Source organism: Aspergillus tanneri (assembly GCF_003426965.1).
Source record: "Aspergillus tanneri strain NIH1004 chromosome Unknown AapTan_2_pilon_pilon_pilon, whole genome shotgun sequence".
Classification (NCBI taxonomy): domain Eukaryota; kingdom Fungi; phylum Ascomycota; class Eurotiomycetes; order Eurotiales; family Aspergillaceae; genus Aspergillus; species Aspergillus tanneri.
The window spans coordinates 5,489,300-5,506,373 of record NW_022984629.1 but is presented as its reverse complement, the minus strand read 5'-3'; the positions used below and the strand labels follow the sequence as shown (position 1 = coordinate 5,506,373).

General features: G+C 46.7%; 7 protein-coding genes and 1 non-coding gene across 8 annotated transcripts; 5 read left to right on the top strand and 3 right to left on the bottom strand.

The window, feature by feature from the left end:
- Positions 1-2,831: 2,831 nt before the first annotated feature.
- Positions 2,832-3,356, top strand: ATNIH1004_001723 (uncharacterized protein; the record flags this gene model as incomplete). The annotated part of the gene is made up of 1 exon (XM_033566419.1): positions 2,832-3,356. The coding sequence occupies one exon, from the start codon at positions 2,832-2,834 to the stop codon at positions 3,354-3,356; it is 525 nt and encodes a 174-aa protein (XP_033432176.1).
- Positions 3,357-3,728: 372 nt separating this feature from the next.
- Positions 3,729-3,800, bottom strand: ATNIH1004_001722. The gene has a single exon. It is a non-coding gene; the product is annotated as a tRNA-Ala (tRNA).
- Positions 3,801-4,583: 783 nt separating this feature from the next.
- On the top strand, positions 4,584-5,543 carry ATNIH1004_001721 (MBL fold metallo-hydrolase; the record flags this gene model as incomplete). Its single annotated transcript, XM_033566418.1, has 1 exon — positions 4,584-5,543. The coding sequence occupies one exon, from the start codon at positions 4,584-4,586 to the stop codon at positions 5,541-5,543; it is 960 nt and encodes a 319-aa protein (XP_033432175.1).
- A 565-nt stretch (positions 5,544-6,108) lies between these two features.
- ATNIH1004_001720 (uncharacterized protein) lies at positions 6,109-11,380 on the top strand (the record flags this gene model as incomplete). Its single annotated transcript, XM_033566417.1, has 9 exons — positions 6,109-6,251; positions 6,377-6,539; positions 6,600-6,691; positions 7,238-7,251; positions 7,313-7,670; positions 7,739-8,321; positions 8,413-8,966; positions 9,384-10,340; positions 10,405-11,380. 9 exons carry the CDS (start codon positions 6,109-6,111, stop codon positions 11,378-11,380), a joined length of 3,840 nt encoding a protein of 1,279 aa, XP_033432174.1.
- Positions 11,381-11,634: 254 nt separating this feature from the next.
- ATNIH1004_001719 (uncharacterized protein) lies at positions 11,635-12,060 on the bottom strand (the record flags this gene model as incomplete). The annotated part of the gene is made up of 1 exon (XM_033566416.1): positions 11,635-12,060. One exon carries the CDS (start codon positions 12,058-12,060, stop codon positions 11,635-11,637), a length of 426 nt encoding a protein of 141 aa, XP_033432173.1.
- Positions 12,061-12,557: 497 nt separating this feature from the next.
- ATNIH1004_001718 (uncharacterized protein) lies at positions 12,558-13,708 on the top strand (the record flags this gene model as incomplete). The annotated part of the gene is made up of 4 exons (XM_033566415.1): positions 12,558-12,591; positions 12,647-12,864; positions 12,908-13,108; positions 13,172-13,708. The coding sequence occupies 4 exons, from the start codon at positions 12,558-12,560 to the stop codon at positions 13,706-13,708; spliced, it is 990 nt and encodes a 329-aa protein (XP_033432172.1).
- A 714-nt stretch (positions 13,709-14,422) lies between these two features.
- ALDH5A1 (NAD-dependent succinate-semialdehyde dehydrogenase) lies at positions 14,423-16,122 on the top strand (the record flags this gene model as incomplete). The annotated part of the gene is made up of 5 exons (XM_033566414.1): positions 14,423-14,519; positions 14,574-14,866; positions 14,932-15,867; positions 15,922-16,032; positions 16,090-16,122. The coding sequence occupies 5 exons, from the start codon at positions 14,423-14,425 to the stop codon at positions 16,120-16,122; spliced, it is 1,470 nt and encodes a 489-aa protein (XP_033432171.1).
- Positions 16,123-16,384: 262 nt separating this feature from the next.
- ATNIH1004_001716 (class I SAM-dependent methyltransferase) lies at positions 16,385-17,041 on the bottom strand (the record flags this gene model as incomplete). The annotated part of the gene is made up of 1 exon (XM_033566413.1): positions 16,385-17,041. The coding sequence occupies one exon, from the start codon at positions 17,039-17,041 to the stop codon at positions 16,385-16,387; it is 657 nt and encodes a 218-aa protein (XP_033432170.1).
- Between the last annotated feature and the right edge of the window lie 33 nt (positions 17,042-17,074).

Below are 17,074 nucleotides of genomic sequence, written 5' to 3'. Positions count from 1 at the left end.
CGAACCGGCCACCGTGTCAATTTTATAAATCCCATATAAAATTCGTTATATCAAGGCCGTACCTGTAAAAGAACGGCTATTCCGACGTCACAGAAGGCCGCCCTTCGGGCAAGAAAAAGGGAGAGGCCTTTTGATAATTATAAAGACCTTCAAAATTGGTTTCAGGCAACATATAATCATTTACCTTCAGCGAGCACTATTTCAGAGATTCTATCTAATAAATATCTTCATCTAGATAGCCTCCCTGCCTCGAAGTCCCGTGACATAAAGCGTCAACACCGTGAGCTGTGGCCGGAGCTGGAGGAGGCCCTTTATGAATGGATTCAACGTGCAGAAAGCCATATACCTATCTCTGCTGAAGTTATTCGAAAAAAGGCTGAATTCTTTTGGGAAAATATACCAATTTATAAAGAAAAAGAGATGCCTAATTTAGTAATGGATGCTTATAACTTCCAGGCAAGAGCTAGTCCGATGGTCCAAACAGCATGAGAAGAAGGCAGCATTCCTCTACAAGCAGAAGCAATGGAAGATATTAAAAAAGGTCCTAAATACATATAGTTTAAAGGATCAATTTAACTGTGATGAGACTGCTCTTTTTGGAAGAAAACGCCAATCCGAAGCTTTTCAACACGCTCAATCCCAGGCAGAAAAAAGGAAAAGGCAAGGATATCAGTCCTTATGTTGCAATGCAGATGGATCCCAACGCTTAGCACCATGGTTTATTGGGACTGCAAAGTCTCCACGAGCCTTTAAAGCTGCAGGAATCAATATAAATAATCTTGATATAGTCTGGCGAAGCAACCGAAAGGCATGGATGACTTCATATATCTTCACTGAATGGCTTTGGTGGTTTGATAAGCAAATGGCTGGTCGGAATGTGGCTCTTTTAATGGACAATTTCTCTGCTCATGAGTCAGCTGTTGAAGCAATTAAATCCTCTGGTTTTAAGCTTCAAAATACGCTTATTATATGGCTTCCTCCAAACTCCACCAGCCGATTTCAACCACTTGATCAGGGTATAATCAACTGCTGGAAGGTTTATTGGAGACGATACTGGGTTCAGTATATGGTTAAGGAATATGATGATGGTCGAAATCCTCTGGATTCAATGGATGTTTTAAAAGCAATTCGATGGGGCCTTCATGCCTGGCGACATAATATAACAAGTCAAACAATTCAAAATTGCTTTAAAAAAGCACTCAATTCCACGCTTGCTTATACTGAATCAGTTGATTTAAGTATTATGGCAGATATTGAAGCATCATTTGCACGCTTAAAGGTTATATCAAATGACCTTATGGATATTAAGACGTTTCTTAATCCAGCAGACGAAGAGATTAGGGATGATACAGATCAGTTAGACGCCCAAATTCTTGCCAAATTTGATACTGAGGAAGATAATGGGGACTCTGATGAAGAAATACAGGGTATACCTCTTATTCCTCTAAATGAGGCATTTGAGGCGCTTCAAAAACTACGTTTGTATGAAGAACAGCAGCCGGTTGGTCGAAAGGTTTGATTAATAGCTGAATCGTATGAAGATGTCTTGTATGCTCGAAAAATTGATTCCCAATCACAGCGTGATATCAGGCAGTATTTTAGTGCTTAATTCTATGCATTTTGAATCGAATTTATGGTGTTTGAGTATAAATTTGATATAGCGAAAACCTCTATATAACGAAATTAGTGGGTGGTCCCCAATATTTCGCTATAGCGGGGTTTTACTGTAGCAAAATTTTCTTTAGTGGTGTCCCTATCTACACATATAGATGGTGAGCAGGAGTACATGACCCGCAATGGCCAACAGGATGTGTATGACGACCTTTCTAAGTGCGGCCCTATGGCGGATCACTCCCCCCCAACTCTTGGCCGAAGAACCATTTCAATTTTGGAATGGGTGCATATAAGGACTCTCTTTTGGGGGATCAACCACTATGGCCCCTAATTGTCGCGACATACCAACCTTCAAGTTGTTTTTGATTGAACAAACCCCTTATTCGATACAATATTTCTGTACACTTAGCTGACGCCCTTTATTACCATGGGTAATGTCTCTGAACAGGTTGGGATGGATTTCCATTTCCTGTGCCAATTGGTCAGTAAGAGATCAAAACGGCTCAAACCGACTCAAGCCGTGATCCCTTCCATCCTTTTGAAGTCCTTAATGTGTCACGGCATCGGTCCAAGTTCTGGATGCGAGTTTCTCTATTCGTTGGGGAAGCTATCCTGAAGATTTTCAACCACTTATGTGGGAACATTGACGTTTTCCAGTTTTATTACAGGAACGATGTTGGTCTAGCCAATTCCCCCTGCTTCTATACAGGACCGTTAGGGATCTTATCCAGAGTAACCTACTACCCCCGTGGCCAAAATATTCAGCTGTTCCTGCTACATATGCCCGAGTGCTTGATGATTTTTCAAAAATAATACAGCAGGTTTCTAGATAAATCCCGACTGTGCGGTCTATGCCCGATTGCTGAAAGACAACAAAGAAAAGTTTCGTCGTGCCTTTGTTGAAACTTCCACCATATCCAGTTCAAGTCAACGCCAACGACAACCATGCTCACAAAAGACTCTGTGTTCCACAGGGCTGGGCTACTGAGTCTCTGCTTGTTTTCCCTTGGAATGGTCGGTAGCACACGTACGTCGCCTCTCTATTGACCTACAAGGTGTCATTACTGACCTATCTTCTACAGTTCTAGTACGCCTCCTTAAAGTCTCGGAATGGTATTGTTCCAAGCCTTTGAGCCACTTGATGTTTTGGCCCCATGGAAGCAATTTATCGTCTCGCAAACCTTCAGAAGATAAGTCTGTACCTTCTCTCTGAAATCATGGACCCGGTGACGACTGAGCCGCTGTCCGAAGCAATGAACCCCTTCAATTCCAGTGTTCACCCAGAGATTTTTCCAACCCACACTTTTGACGATGCTCCTGTCCCTGATGTCTTGCTCGTTCCTGGCGGCCTGGGTACCAGGGCTCCCTCATTGAACCATATAATCGATTATATTGGAGTGGCATACCCCAAATTCAAGTACTTGATCACAGTCTGCGCAGACGCTACCTGGGCTGGCAGGGCTGGCGTACTCGACGGTAAGCAGGCAACGATGAATAAAGCATCATGGAACAGTACAATCACATGGTGTCCGGAGGTGAATAGGTGCCACATGCCCGGTGGGTTGTCGATGGCAATGTGTACGTCGTCCGGAATATCCGCTCGCATTGATGCAACCGTAGCTTTCATTAAACACCCATATGGAACGGATACCACGAGAGTCACAAAGCTTATGGAATATGAAAGGCGCGAATATCCAAACTGGGACCCTTTCTCTGAGATTTTCCATGTTCCTGGTGCTTAGACCGGAGTATTATTTCAAGTGACTGGTTATGTTTCGGAGTGTGGCAGGATTTTCCCTTATCTACTTCTGTCTCCTTTGGTTGAGACTTAGAGTTCGAAAGAGTCATTGAACCATAGAACAGCGAAAGATTTTGCATATGTGATCATAACTGTACATTAAAATAACACAAAAAAGGACAAGTATTTGAGTGTCTTATAATATTCAGCTAGAGTCTAAGAATATATCTGCACATAGGTAATCTAATGAGGCGAAGTCCCTTGGCTGCTTGGTCTGATTGAATTAGCAAGAATAGAGCCACAACATGCAATGTGGACAGAAACTTCTGACTCGTCAGAACACAGAATACGGCAGGCAATTAAAAAAAAAATAGACTGGAGAAGCGGGGAATTGAACCCCGGACCTTTCGCATGCTAAGCGAACGTTATACCACTAAACCACATCCCCTTCTTGTGGAAAAGAACTAAGCTTTTTTTTATTATCAGCCTAGTAAATCAATACTGCGCTTATTGCCTGGAAGCTGCCTTTAGACCGTCCCACAGACCAATTCTGTACTGCCATCCTCGCTTTTTAAGGATCTCGACGCCCAAGCTTTTCCCGACAACGAAATCTTAACGTTAGAAAGGTAGGGCCATCTCAACTATCTATGATGTACAAAGCTATAGAAGGCGTTAGATACGAATCGATCTCTTCAAGAATCGCGATGCTGGTTAAGCAGCTGGTCTAGCCAATATCTTCTCCTATAAGTGATGGGCCATGGCCCTTTCAATATTGAAAAGTATTGATGGAAGGGATTTCTATACGTGTATTAACTGTCAATGGCATTGAGTTCTATTGGTTTAGAACATGCTCCTGGTTAGGGGAATTGACCATCGGACAGTCACAGCTTACTGTCAACACTCGTCTCTGTGTAATGCCTATCAAAGGAGGGTTCCTTACTATACTAAAGTTGTGTATTAATAACACGCGATACAGCAGTAAAGTATACTGACATGGTTTTCATGGCTTGGCAAATTGGGGGATCTCCACCAGCCCCAGCACATAGCAAGACCTCCACAGGACATCTGCCTAAGAGCATGAGAAATACCAAACATCAGCACAGTTAAACTTCAATGATTGTCATAAACGTGGTTACTGATTAGATATAGTTTTTCTTGGAAGAGAATATCCAAATTGTCGTCCTCTACACTTGAACTGACTTCTCCATCTAAATCCCAAAGTCGCTCAACAATGTTGCATGAGCCCTCTCTCTACATGAAGGTATCCATGATACCTAGTGGATTTCTCACTCTTCCGGAGCACTTCTTTTGCGCCGACCAACAAGACAAGACCGTCCGGAATCTTGTCCCCTCCATGTCGTTCCTCTTGCAGCATCCTAGATCCGGGATGAAGATTCTCTTTGATCTTGGGCTGCGTAGAAACCTGGATGACTATCCTCATAACATTCACCCGCATCTGAAAACTCGTCAACCGATCCATACAGTCCCCGACGTTCGAGAATCTCTGCTCCAAGGCGGCTTGGACTCCCGAGACATCGACGTGGCCATTCTCAGCCACGTACATTATGACCATGTTGGAACACCACGAGACTTCACGCGGGCTACTTTCATCGTGGGATATGGTACTAACGATCTCCTGCTGCATGGGATGAATTATCACTCTGCGGCACATTTCGAGAAGGACCTGCTTCCCCCCCTACGCACAGTAGAATTACCCAATCCATCGGATATGCCAGCATATACGGGTGCCGTGGCACACTCATTACCGCCCATGCTCGGTCTAGATCGAGTAGTACCGGAGGTATCACATAGCTGGAAGCCCCTGCCACCATTTGACAACGCAATTGACGTTTTTGGCGACGGGCTGCTATATATTGTTGATAGTCCCGGCCATCTGCAAGGTCATCTGAATGTGTTGGCCAGGGTTGCAGAGGCACGATGGGTTTATCTCGCTGGCGATGCATGTCATCACTCGAGGATCCTGGACGGGTCCACTGATATAGCTACGTGGGAAGAAAATGGCATGGTTGTTTGCATTCATGCGGACAAAGAATTGGCAGCTGATACGGTCGCGAGGATTAGAAGTTTGAGAGAAGAGGGCTTCAGAGGGGGGAAGGTGGAAGTGGTGCTGGCCCATGATGCTAAGTGGTATGAGGAACATCAGTATAGTATCTGGCCGAGTCACATCTAGATTACTTGAACTTACACATTAAATTCTCAGATAACCTGAGTTGTGGAAAATGCTGAGTGCTCTTGATGTCACATGGCCTTGTACTCTTAGAAAAATTCGTCAATCTCTTTAAAACGATACTATAGGTAGAAATGCCAACAGCAGTATTGAGAGCTGCGACAATGAAGTATCCCATAGACAGAGTAAATAGAGTGGCCATGACAGCCACGGATTTGAACAGCCACGTCGCAACAACTATACTACACAGTAATTACATGAATATCAACCTACCTATATCTCTAAAAATACCCCGAATTATTCCCACTATACAAATTGTCACTTTGTTCAGTTATGCAAGTACGAGCCACCTCCAAGCCATCTAAGCCAGCCACCCCCACAGCCGCGTGGAGGTGGCTAGTAAACTAGTAAACTCTATCACGGGTGAACTCCCTACACGTTCCCGTGATGTAAGTGGCATTTCCCATAGATATTCATAGTTACCTTATAGCCTTTCGGGAGCCATTACTCCAGCTGGTCTTCAAAGGAACCACGATATCATATCGAATCGGTCAATAGGATTATCATAATGGCGGCTAAATTTTCAGTCAAATCCCTTGATCATCTGGTTCTTACGGTCCGGTCTATTCCTAAGACTGTATCGTTCTATACCACCCACCTGGGCATGCGACATGAAACTTTCTATTCGCCGATGAATCGGGCTGTTCAGAGGTAGGAAGCAGGTCCAATCCATGCTTGGAACTGACTCCCCGCTTTTTATTTATTTATTGATACTGTTTTTTTTTAAAAAAAAAAATTATAAACTGTGGGTGAAGACTGCTAATGAATTGTACTAGACATGCTCTCCTATTTGGAACTCAAAAAATCAACCTCCACGAAGCTGGAAAAGAGTTCGAACCAAAGGCCCAAAACATCATGCCCGGGAGTGCGGATCTCTGCTTTTTAAGCGACGAACCAGTGGAGAGAGTCTTGGAAGCTTTCCAGACTGCGAAAATAGAAGTGAGTTGTAGCAGTTTGGATATCACTAAATAGGACATGGATTATTAACCGTATGAATAGGTTTTAGAAGGTGCAAAGGTCGTCGAGAGGACCGGAGCAGTTGGGAAAATCAGGAGTGTATATGTGAGAGATCCGGATGGGAATCTTATCGAGTCAGTTTTCCATTTTCACGTTGTTGTTGATTAATTTCGTATGTGCAGGGCTTACTCTGTCTGTAGGGTGTCGAATTATGCCTAGTTGATATTATTTTATCGCTGCTCTCTTGGTTTTTGATTGTGATATATATTATACAAGCTGCAATTTTAGATTCATGAAGTCTTGGAATAAGAAATTTTGTCTTCCAATTAGTTAGTTTAGCATAAGCTCCACCTTATACTTCTACTTCTTGACCGTCAAATAAACTCAAGCTGTTTCTAACAGCCTAATTTAGTCAACCACGCGTAGGAGCTTCAGTGGTATTGGGGTGCATTAGCCACAGCAGTAATATTCAACCTGATATCAATTGCAATTCACCTCCAACCAACTCCACATTCCCCGCCTCCAACACGCTTCTCAACAGGCGATATTCCTTCTAGGTGCACCTAAAGATGGTGCATTAGCAGACCACATAGATATGGAAAATAGATAGTCCTGAAACAGGCTTTACCCCGGTTTTTAGCCCCACGGGGTTTGATGATATGCGAGCTTATATAAACTAGTCGGAATGCTAACAGTAAGTCATATTACTGCAGTTCAATCTCTGCATGCACGATACACTATGACTGACAAGCCAGAGCAGAGGCAGGAGCATGCCGCAGTGGAACACATCGAAGAGCAGGGTCCAGGGAAGCCCCGAGGACCAGCCTCTATATTTGATCATTTGAGTGATGAGACACAGCGGATACAAGAGAAGAGGCTCGTTCGTAAGCTGGATATGACTCTTATGCCGACCATTTGGGTGCTATATCTCTTTAACTATCTGGACCGGAATAATATCGCGTGTGTGAGCCCCATACCTCTGCTAGAGTCGTTTATGCCTACTCGTATGCTAATGGCGGGATTCTACAGCCAGGCCAAACTGAATAGATTTGAAAAAGACCTCAGCCTCCATGGTGAGCAATACAACACCGCCATATCAATCCTCAATGTCGGGTACGTAGCCACTCGAATAATACAAGCTCCACGTCAATATTATATACTGAGCTGATAGCTGAGCCCAGTTATATGCTTATGCAACTTCCAAGCAACATGATCTTGACCCGCGTGCGACCTTCATTCTACATCCCATTTTGGGTTGGGGTCTGGTCCTGTCTGTCTGCAGCGACGGCAGGAACTCACAACTATGCTGGACTCATCGCGATTCGCTTTTTCCTCGGGACTGCAGAATCCCCTTTCTTCCCCGGGGTCTTTTATCTGCTGTCGTGCTGGTATACCAAGAAGGAACTGGCCCTACGAACAGCCATCCTCTACTCCGGTCTCGTCCTGGCCACCGCATTCTCCGGACTACTGGCAGCAGCCGTTTTCTCTGGTCTCGATGGCGCCCTAGGCCTTGCTGGATGGAGGTGGCTGTTTATTATCGAAGGCGCAGCGAGTTTTGTCGCCGCAATTGTTTCCTGCTTCTTGATTCCTGACTTTCCGCACAGTCAGGCTGGCACTACTGCTAGTGGATGGTTGTTTGACGAAGCCGAGAAGAAGTTGGCGCATGAGCGGATCCTTCGAGATCAAGTGTCAAACCAGGAATCGGACCATTCATTGTGGTTTGGGCTTAAGAGCGCCCTGAGCGATTATCGGGTCTTTGTGTTTGTAAGTTTCCATTTCTATTTTTACCTATCAAGGTTTGCAAATATCCTCTGTTTTTAAATGACCTGTCAGGAATGATCCGCTAACCTTCTAGGCCCTAATGCTGTGTTCCAACCACACAGCGTACGGATTCAATAACTTTTACCCCTCCATTGTGAAAGGGTTGAACCTGGGCAGTACGACAGTGACCCTTCTCTGCACCGCACCCCCGTACCTCGTCGGCGCGGCGGCCGCCTTCTTCGTGGCCTGGTCGAGCGACCGACACTGCGAGCGTGGGTTTCATATCGGGGGCTCGATGGCGGTGGCGATTGTCGGGTTTACAATCAGTGTGTCTGTACTGCAAACCCCGGTGCGATATGCCTCCTCGTTCTTATACATCTCGGGCTGCTTTGCGGCGAATTCCATGGTGTATTCATGGGCGGCATCGGCCGTCAGTCAGACCCCGGAGAAGAGAGCCTGTGCGACGGCCATTATTAACCTCATCGGCCAACTGGGGAATATCTGGAGTCCATATTTTTTCCAACCCCAGGAAGCGCCGCGCTATACCCTGGCGATGGTTCTTATGATTGCCTTCAGCGGGGTGAGTATTCTTACCTGTGTCGTGATGAAATGGACGCTGCAACGCGAGAACCGGAAACTTCAGGCTCGGTATGAGGGGACTGATGTGAAACCGAGTCTGCACGTTCTGTAGACATCTGTATATAGTTATTAGAAGATCTAGTAGCAATTGATTAAGACATTCAATTAAATGACTAGGCTCCCAAATTCGTAAAAAAGGATTCTCGGGCAAAGACCGAGATGCGGGATTAAATCGGATCCCCGTGATTTAAATACAAGTTGGGCTCGATCCGGCAGAGACATCCTACATCCTTCGCGCCCTTTAAGTCATGATGGACACAATAACCCCATCACATCGCTGCCGACATTGTACCCGCGAGTTTGCTCGCGCTGAGCATCTGGTTCGTCACGAACGCATTCGTATGTTTTTTATTTACGACCTATCGTAAAACGATGAAAGGTAGCTGAGAGTTCCATAGATACAAAAGAAAAACCTTTCAACTGTAGGCTCTGTGAACAAGCCTTTTCTCGCAGCGACCTCCTGCGCCGACATGAAAAACGCGCTCATAATCATCATTCCCCCCGCGTCAGACGAGGAGAAGGCGACCTGAGACTTCATGGAGATGGTTCCCCTCTGGGTATTAGCATTGGACAGCCGTGCGACGCGACTACGACCGAACAAATGGATGTGTCTTTTGGATGGTCGGACTACGTGTCGACGTCACAGCAGATGACTGCGTTCTGGCAACTCGGGGATCCTGACAGATCCCTGGATTTACAGGACTTGGTCCTGCCGGGCGATTACGATCAACTCTTGAACTTTGATCCCGACCCAGTCCCCCTGGAAATCCAACAAAATCATCTCAGCTTGCAGGTTGCAGGGCCTTCTCTCCTCTCCCGACCGGGCTCCCCTCCGATCCTGGAGGTCCCAACCGATGGAGCGCATAGTCCAGATTCACATTGGTTCCTAGGAGACCGCCACAGGATCACGGAAGAACGGTGGTTATCGATGCAGACAGATGTTTCTCAGGCCGGCGTTTACAAGCTGCCCTCTCATCCCACCCTTTCACAATTCATCCGTCGATACTTCGGAAGTTTTCATCGCCACCAACCCTTCCTCCACCCTCCGACGTGGTCGCCCAGTACGGCCAAGACGGCCCTTATTCTGGCGGTATGTGCCAACGGAGCGGTGTATAGCCTGGAGCCTGATATCGCCGTGGAGCTTCACAAAGCTGCGGTGGCATGTATGCAGCGCGACGAAAAAAAGGGCTTGTGGACACTGCAGACTCTCATGTTGGTTGCGGCGTTTGCCGCTTGGAGTGGCTCTTCAGATGATCTCGCATTTGCCCTTCAGTGCTATGGCGAGATGACCATGGCAGTTCGGAGGGAGTGGTCGCAGATGCAGGAGGAGCAGGAAGGGTTTTCTTGTTGGGAAAGATGGCTGGAGAGGGAATGTTTAAAGAGGTATACATAGTCTCCATTCATGTATACATATATAAGCCAAAGAAAGCTGTCTGACCTCACTTAGAATCACGTTCTGCGTCTTTACATTGATGAACTTGATCACTGTTGCCTACGATATTCCCGCCTCGGTACAACTGGAAGGTCGATTCGGCATTCCTTGTACTGAGAGCCAGTGGGATGCGAAAAGCGAGGAAGAGTGGATACATCTCCAACAGAATTCACCCACGATTGAATGGCAATCCGCTGCAGCTGTGATGGATCAACTGTTAAACGAGGCCTTACCAGTGCCCCAGCAAGTATCCATATTCGGCTGCCACGTTGTGATTTCATCGCTGGTCCAGCGGATCATACTGTTCAGGAAGGCCGGTTTATCATCTAAGGGGCCCCTCTACGTGGCAGAGGAGCAGAGAATTCTTCGAGGCCTGCGACGATGGCAGTTGATGTGGGAGAGTGCACCCAGGGCGGCACTATCTCCTAACAGCCCCTATGGGCCGATGCTGTTCAACAGCACTGCGCTATTACGTCTCGCCTACGTTCGTCTGGTGGCCGACTACTCGTGCATCCGCAGCCAATTCAGCTGGGGGAATACCACACCGGCGATTGAGAAGACGCTCCGTTCCATGGAGCTGCCTCTTCAGAACCACCAAAGTGCACGGGCTGCGCTCCATGCGTGTCTGGCCCTAAAGATCCCTGCGACTCTCGGATTCAAACTGGTCGCACGCACGAGCTTCTGGGTCTGGAGCGTCCAGCATGCCATCTGCTACTTCGAATGTGCGCTGTTACTGACGAAATGGCTCGAGAGGATGGCTCTGGAGCCTACAGGTCTGTCGGACGAGGAGCTGGGAGTGATCGACCTGGTGCAGCAGGTTACTAGCTGGCCACATTCCGGTCGGTCTGCAGAGAACCTGCGTGCAATGGCTGTTGCTGTGCTTCGTACCTGGGGCCAGTTACTCGATACCAAAAACACCACTGTATGGGGTCTTATACCAAAGCTGGCTCATCTTCTGAATCTGCATGCTGATAACCTTCACCGTGCTTGAGCTAATGTATGGATTTCCAACGTCCCTTCTATAGAGAAGCCGCTTGCTATTTCTGACCTCAAGGACGAGGTTTGCATAAAAATAAGACAAAGAAAGAAGATAAAAAGAAAAATGTGGACATTGGCAATCATCTATTGCCTATTTCATCTTAATCACAAACAAAAACAGCGTCAAAGCGAACTGCCGCACCGGAAGGTCTATATAGGATGGTCATGAGTGATTATGTCCTTCCATTCCTCTACCCTCTTATGTCCTTAAGGCTTGACCTCAATTCCTTCCGCCGCCATATCAATCAACACCTTCTCCACTGCTTTAAAGGCTTCCATACCTGCCGGAACACCCATGTAGATGCAGACTTGAACCAGGACCTCCCGAATCTCTGTGGCCGAAAGCCCATTGTTCACAGCGCCGCGGGTATGCACAGCGAGTTCGTGGACCTTCCCTGTGGCAGCCAGCATGCTCAAGTTGATCAGGGAGCGCTGTTTCCGTTCAAGACCCGGACGTCCCCATACTGCACCCCAGCAGTAGGCGGTCGTGAACTCTTGCATTGCCTTGGCGAACTCGGTGCTGCCCTTGGCCAGGGCGTTGTCGACATATGCATCGCTGAGGACGGAGCGTCGGATGGGCATTCCCACCTCATAGAGGGCTTGTTGGCTTAAAGTTCGCTTATCGGAGGACATGTTGGATGGTAAACAAGCTTGTCTTTTTATTGCCTTGCGACTTCTGACTTGTGACTTATTGTCTTGTTCGAGGAAGAAAACTTGATGTGATGGTGATAGAGGAATGAGTCAAAATAATGTAGCTAGCTCCCAGTTTACTGTTATAAGACTGTGGTTTTGAAGACATGTTCCCGTCTCCAACGAAGCTGTAGGATGTTTTCCATGTATGAGGGACCCACCCCCAATAAACCCCCAAACCCTCCAAGTTCCAACAGATTGTATCCCCAATTCCCCACATCCCCAACTGACAGGATTCCCCCCGCCCGGGGGTTCTGTAATTGAAGCACAATCAGTTAATGGCACGAGTACAGAGCAAGAAGTTATCTATAGCTGTCTGGTCACGCCAGTTTGCATTATATAATGCTGACCATACACCCAGTCATAGGATGACGGAAAATTCATCACCAAGATTTCTAGTTTTTTAATACTCCACCACATATAGATTAGAGCTCAATACAATGTCCACAGTGCCTACAACCTATGGATTCATTGGTATGATTTGAATCTTTCCATATTTCCATCCTTACTTACATATATTACCACTTAGGCCTCGGCCAAATGGGGCATGGCATGGCCAAAAACCTTCGTTTGAAGATTTCCAGCTCGAACAAGCTGTTTATCTACGATATTGATCCCGCGGCTGTTCAGCGGTTTGTGTCTGAGTTTGGAGATGGTGGGAATGTCGTTGCGACTTCTTCTCCTAAGGAGGTTGCGGAGTATAGTGTACTCTCCCCTTCCATTTTATTCTCATCTGTTTATCTTTCTGTGAGTTCTGATAAGGCTAAAGTAATAATACAACTTATGATAGGACGTTATCTTGACCTCCCTACCTCGTGCACCACACGTCGATCAGGTATTCAATAACCCGACCACCGGCCTGTTAGCTGCACCGAAGACAGGAAAAACACTATTCTTAGAACTCAGCACCATCGACGCGAAAGTCTCCGGTGACATCGGTCACAGGGTCATAGAGGAAGGGTATGGACAGTTTGTAGATGCCCCTTGTTCAGTGAGAAGCTCCCCCAATAACCATTATCTAATCTCACTAGACCACCACTAATGGTCACCCCAGGGCGGTTCAATGGGCGCCGAGAAGGGCGTACTCTCATTCATGGTCGGTTGCGATGCAGAGTTATACCCCCGGGTATTCGAAATCCTTCGACAAATGGGCAAAGAAGACGGGATATTCCACTGCGGCGCCTCCGGCACAGGACTGAAGACGAAACTTCTCAACAACTATCTATCATCGATCACGACGATCGCAACAGCCGAGACGATCAATATCGGGATTCGTGGCGGCCTAGACGCGAAGAAACTGAATGACGTTCTGAACGCCAGCTCGGGCATGAATTTCAACTCTAAGGTGAATAATCCCGTGCCGGGATTGACGCCGGGCAGTCCTGCGAGTAATGGGTATATACCCGGTTTCTCGATTGAGTTGTGCCTGGGGGTTTTGGAATTGGCTGTCAAGTCGGCGAATGAGCTGGGGGCGAAGATGGTGCTTGGGCCACCTATGTTGGATGCTTATAGGGCTGCGGCGAGGGAGGAACGGTTTCATGGGAAGGATGCTAAAGTTATTTATAGATGGATTGAAGGGGATGGTTTTTGATTTTCTGCCTTATAATGCAATAACCATATTATGTTTAAATTGGTATTTTGGGGGATGTAAATATTAAAGTCGGTATAAGTTTGTGAATAGTGGAGGTATTAAAATCTACAGTGGATAGATAACAGACGCCAGATAAAGAGAAGAACAATTATACCAGATACAGGAAAGTATACGAAGGATTCAATGGCACTGGTACACTGTACAGACCAAGGGGAAGACAACAGTTTTGTAGAATCTACTATACAAAGTGTATGTACTAATTACCGCAATGATCAAAATTCTAGATGATAGTGTCTCAGTGGCTTTATTTCAGAGTGTCCTGGATTATAGATCCTGTTCAATACAGAGTTTCTGTGGAGATCGCAGTCGTCTTGTGGAGGCTCAGCCACCTCCACAAAATGTCGGAATCCTCCACTATTCTTTGACATGCACTCCGGAGTATGTGAGAGAAATGACCCCTATTCGCCATGGACTACACTCTAACACTATAAACTGGATAGGAAAGCCAACAGTCATGGACTTTCGTTCAAAATTGTTCTGCTCTATTTTCAGCCTGTGGCTAAGTGTGGAACTCCAGAGGGATGACTATTCTTAAAAACAAGACGAACTGATCAGCTTTCTGCATAAAGACTGGATTCCTCGGTCTAAAAGTTGCAGTTTCTAACGTATCATAATCCTCATTCCTTATTCTGCCCTTTGTTATCGCTATTTACCATGAACCTCCAGGATAAGTCCCTTCTTAGGGGGGTAGAACTCATCCAAGGCGGTAGAGAAACATCTCTATGTCCTGGTCAATTCTTCGAAGTAACAGGTGTGTTGACCGAAATAAACTCAAAGGCTGTCCATAGTGAACTAAGAGTGACAGACCCCGCTACATCAAGACCAATTGCACTAGTCCCAGATCTAGATGCCGAACAATGTATCGAAGCTGTTACAACTGCTGTAAAAGCGGCAGAAGAGGTGAAGAAACTAACTGCCAAAGCAAGGTCAGAGATGTTGCAAAAGTGGTGTACATTAACCAGGGAGGCAGAGGAGGATCTCAGTCGCATCATCACCGCAGAGAATGGCAAACCACTTGTGGAAGCCAAAGCGGAAATCGCCTACGCATCAGAATTCATACACTGGTTTTCAGGCGAGGCCCAGCGTCTGGATGGATCAGTATGTATATTATTGTTCCGAGACTGATTACTCCATTCCAAAAATCACATGCTAATACAACTGAGAAGGTGACTGCATCTTCCGTGTCCAGTCACCGCGTCATTACCTTGAAGCAACCAGTCGGAGTCGTGGGAATTGTAACGCCATGGAATTTTCCCGCAGCAATGGTCACTAGGAAAGTTGCAGCTGCAATTGCTGCAGGATGTACCTGCGTGCTCAAGCCGGCCGAAGAAACACCGATGACAGCTCTGGCGATGGCCGAGCTGGCTAATCGAGCCGGCCTCCCAGCAGGAGCTTTCAGTGTGGTAACCACCGCCACCCATAGAGTGGAGGTAGGGAAAGTCCTGACACAGCACCCTGACATCCGAAAATTCTCCTTCACTGGCTCCACGGCTGTTGGGAAGTTGCTTGCTGCCCAGTGCGCCACAACTGTCAAGCGGGTTAGTCTTGAGCTAGGGGGAAATGCGGCATTTGTCATCTTTGACGATGCCAACCTGGAGAAGGCTGTCGAGGGCATTATGCAGAGTAAATTTCGCCTATCTGGCCAGACCTGCGTTTGTGCCAATCGAGTATATATCCAGTCTGGGATTCATGATCGTCTTGTCCAAGCATTGGTTCAAAGAGTGAAGTGCTTCCAACTAGGCCCAGGAGACGATCCCAACACCACGCTGGGACCATTGATTAATAGTAGGGCCGCTGACAAAGTAGCCGTCCACGTTGAAGATGCACGCGCTAGAGGGGCACAAATTCTTTTCGGAGGTCAGAGGGCAGAAGGATTAGGGAGGGCATTTTTCGAACCCACAGTTGCCATAAACGTTCATCCAGACTCATTATGTGCACAAGAAGAGACTTTTGGACCTCTGGTGCCAATCATTAAGTTTGATTCAGAAGAGGATGCAATCCAGATGACCAATTCCTCCTCTGTGGGTCTGTCAGGGTATCTCTTCACAGAAAGTCTTTCTCGGGCATGGCGGGTGGCAGAGGCCATGGAGGTCGGCATGGTCAGTTTAAAGTACTCTTTATGAATACCTTGTTTTCTCTGACCAGTGAAGTAGGTCGGCGTTAATACTGGACGGATCAGCGATGTGGCAGTTCCCTTCGGGGGTGTTAAGGAAAGTGGTCTAGGGCGTGAGGGAGCATCTGTTGGAGTGAATGAATATCTCGAGGTGAGTTTTAATAAGCAAACAGGATCTTCTTATAAGAGTGAAACTCACAGGCTGTAGATCAAGAGTGTCACCTTGGATATTGGCTCTTAACATTCGACGAGTTTTTCAGAGAGCACCATCGCACTAGCTCTTGTACACTTCTTGATCGTCTGCCAACACCTTTTATGGAAACTACAAGTTATTTAGATAACGCCATAAATTACCTTACGAATTAAATGCAACTTTTTACCTTTCTTTTATATGGAAAGTCTATCCGACTATTTTCTAAACGTTGGTCACAATACTATAGAAAGTTGATTTCTTCATATAGACACTTTCACCTTGGCATGACCTAGATTTAGTTGACCTATATTCAGAGTGAGTCTTTCTTTCGTGCCACCACCCACATAAACTCGGCATCAAAGTCTGGATCACCCTCCTCCAACTTCCCATCGCCTGCGTGCAATACTTCCACCTGCAATACATCAAATCCGATTTCTGTTAGCATTGCTCGATTCTCATCCACGCCATAGCTGCTCCAGAACATTCCATATCCTAGGAATTCGCCATGGATTTCTTCTTCATCGATAGTCGCAAGATTAAAAACGAAGACACCTCCGGGCTTTAACCAACCATGGATCTTGGTGAGCATGGCCTTGAGCTTTGACCGTGGAAGGTGGAACAGCGTATAGAAGCTGATTACGCCATGGAAGCTCGCAGGCTCGAAAGTGAGGGTAGTCATGTTGCCCGCAACCAGCTTGGCACCCGGGCAGCGGGCCTTGGCCATCTCGATCTGCTTGGCTGAGATGTCATTTGCGACCACTTGAGCGCCTTCGTCGAGAAGCATTTTTGCAATAGGAATTCCGGGACCACAACCAAGCTCTAGAATGGAGGGTGAAGGTTGCAGCTTGTCTAGGAGCACCTTGGTGTATTTTTCTCGCGGCGACTTCTGGCTCTCGACCCACTGCAGGTACCATTCTGTAATATTGTTGTAGGCGTATTCAACAATGCCTTCAGCTGTGTCAGACATCTTTCCGGAGGAGCAGGAGTAGAGATTGGCAGG